The 2,500-nt window shown below is 37.2% G+C and overlaps 1 protein-coding gene and 1 long non-coding RNA gene across 5 annotated transcripts in view; one reads left to right on the top strand and one right to left on the bottom strand.

The window, feature by feature from the left end:
- The window catches only part of LOC138863205 (uncharacterized), a 284,219-nt gene that overhangs the window by 33,211 nt on the left and 248,508 nt on the right, over positions 1-2,500 (bottom strand). The window lies entirely within an intron of this gene.
- The window catches only part of LOC113821609 (dentin matrix acidic phosphoprotein 1), a 21,317-nt gene that overhangs the window by 4,031 nt on the left and 14,786 nt on the right, over positions 1-2,500 (top strand). For all 4 annotated transcript variants that reach the window (XR_011398846.1, XR_011398845.1, XM_070127305.1 and 1 more), the window contains exon 4: positions 1,183-1,263. Coding sequence is in view for 2 of the 4 variants with exons in the window: in XM_070127305.1 (XP_069983406.1) it covers positions 1,183-1,263 (81 nt within the window). In the remaining 2 variants the exon portion in view is untranslated. The remainder of the gene's footprint in view (positions 1-1,182; positions 1,264-2,500) is intronic.

Below are 2,500 nucleotides of genomic sequence, written 5' to 3'. Positions count from 1 at the left end.
AGAGAGAGAGAGAGAGAGAAGAGAGAGCAGAGAGAGAGAGAGAGAGAGAGAGAGAGAGAGAGAAGAGAAAGAGAGAGAGAGAGAGAGAGAGAGCAACACCTCAGATTCCTGGCAGGTTCCGCTCCAAGAATCATCTGCTCATAACAACAACAACAACAACAACAAAAAACTCTTATTGAACCCACGCGGTGTTCATGTGTATCAATACATGTCTAGGAACAGGATGTTATCGAGAAACCGATATCCTTTCATTATCATTATTCACTGCATTAACATTTGCTCTTAGTTCTCATTCATATATGTTTAGATGTCGCAATGTAAAAAAAAAAAAAAAAAGAGCAAGGATTCGCTTTTCTTTTTGTGATTATTTCAGTCTACACCAACTCATTATAATTAATTTTATGGCCTTTATTGCAACATCCAAAGTCGTATACTATTTGAGAATTTGAATATGATTTATGGGAATAATATATTCCTAAAATCTTTAGTTTCTTTCTTTCGATTCTTCCATATTTTTACGTTTTGATATATGGTATTTCTTTGTGATTGATATCTGTAAGTCATTTTTTAAGTAATGATTTTTGTATCTATCACTCAGTCCTTGTTAAGAGTTTGTGCTTAAAATATACCCATCAATTAGTGTATTTACCTATTGTTTGTAATAGTTTTATGTTCTATCACCCTATCTATCCGTCAGCCGAACTATCTCGCTGATTTTAGAGAGAGAGAGAGAGAGAGAGAGAGAGAGAGAGAGAGAGAGAGAGAGAGAGAGAGAGAGAGAGAGAGAGAGAGAGAGAGAGAGAGAGCGGAGAGAGAGAGAGGGGGAGAGAAAGAGAAAGAGAGAGAGAGAGAGAGAGAGAGAGAGAGAGAGAGAGAGAGAGAGAGAGAGAGAGAGAGAGAGAGGGAGGAAGAGAAAGAGAGAGAGAGAGAGAGAGAGAGAGAGAGAGGGGAGGGAAGAGAGAGAGAGAGAGAGAGAGAGAGAGAGAGAGAGAGAGAGAGAGAGAGAGAGAGCGGAGAGAGAGAGAGAATGATTGACACACGTGCATACAATTAGCAGGAAACAAAGTAATAAATACATTTTACATTATTAGTTAGTCTGCTATCAATTTCTCCCTTAAATGCGCAAATTAAATTAATTAAATTCTTAAATTCTCCATTCACATTCTCCTCCTTGCTTTCCAGTCACGGCGATGACGAGGACGATCTCTGGTCCTCCGATGACGACCCTGACTGGGTACCCGAGGACCACAGCAACGAGGACAGGTGAGTTTGAGAGGAAAATAAAGTTATTTCAAGTAATAGACTCTGTTCGGTGTCATTCTCAAATGGTATTTACTTTGCACCAAAGACACATCAAGGAAAATGCTATCCGTACCCATTGTTCGTAAAGTGGACCTCCTTAGCATCGAGAATCTACACAGGGAGTAAAATTTAATTACTTCCTTAAACCCTAAAAACTAATAATTATAAAAGGATTAGCAAACAACCTTAACGGTCTTACCACCGAGCTTAACCACTCCTTCCTCTGTTTGTAGAGAATATTTACAAACAACAACGCCATAAGTTATTGTTAGATGCCCCTCTACCAGTCCTCAATTCAAAGCCTGTACAACAGACATTGTACCAAGATATATGGTTAGCTTTTCATATCATTTTTCATATCATTTTCATATCATTTCACATGCTTGAGTACAGGAGGAGAGTGTCATCAAGAGGCTAATCATGTTACTCATTTCGAATCGGGAAGTGTGAAGATGCAATATCAATTATTTTAGCTACTATAAAGATATGAGTATAATTGGTAACTTTTAACAGACAGCGAGAGGTGTATCTAGCTTATTCGAGTAAACGGTGACTCATTACTGTTACCCTTGAAACACTCACAAGATCACTTAAGCCTTTAAAGACAACGTGAAGTGAAAAATAAACATCGTAGCCTCCAAACTCATTGCTTTATTTGCATCTTACGCATTTAATGATGAAAGTTCGAGTAAGTGCCTTCCCACTATCGCTAGGGTAAAGCAAACTCTTCTAAGATATGCTTAATACCAAGATATATTAATACTTAATACCAGTTTTTAATACCAAGAGAGAAATAATTTAACAAGAATCCGTTCATTGAATTCACTAATTGGATGACGAGACATCGTTTTAGCTAACATCACTTTGAGTATCATAAACACCTATAGACCGTACTGCAGTGTAAGTGAACTAATACGTAAATAAAAAGGTATTACAAGATGTTCTCCGTGAATACATGTCACCAAAATTGCCTCTAAATAAGATTACTCATAGAATAATTTTTGTTCTCCTTCTCTTTGTCTAGAATACGTTTCCAAACCCTTTCCGTTAAGATTCATGTAGTTTTTTTAAAAATTACCTAGCGCCCATATACGCACGGTCCCATGTTCACAAATTTGGAGCATTACTACCAATATGCGATGCAAATTATCTATGCCCTTTTCCCTAATTTGTCAACGTGATTTTTTAATGTTATTCT

Source organism: Penaeus vannamei, chromosome 11 (genome assembly GCF_042767895.1).
Source record: "Penaeus vannamei isolate JL-2024 chromosome 11, ASM4276789v1, whole genome shotgun sequence".
NCBI lineage: Eukaryota > Metazoa > Arthropoda > Malacostraca > Decapoda > Penaeidae > Penaeus > Penaeus vannamei.
The sequence above is the reverse complement of the archived record's forward strand: the minus strand, read 5'-3'. Positions and strand labels throughout refer to the sequence as shown.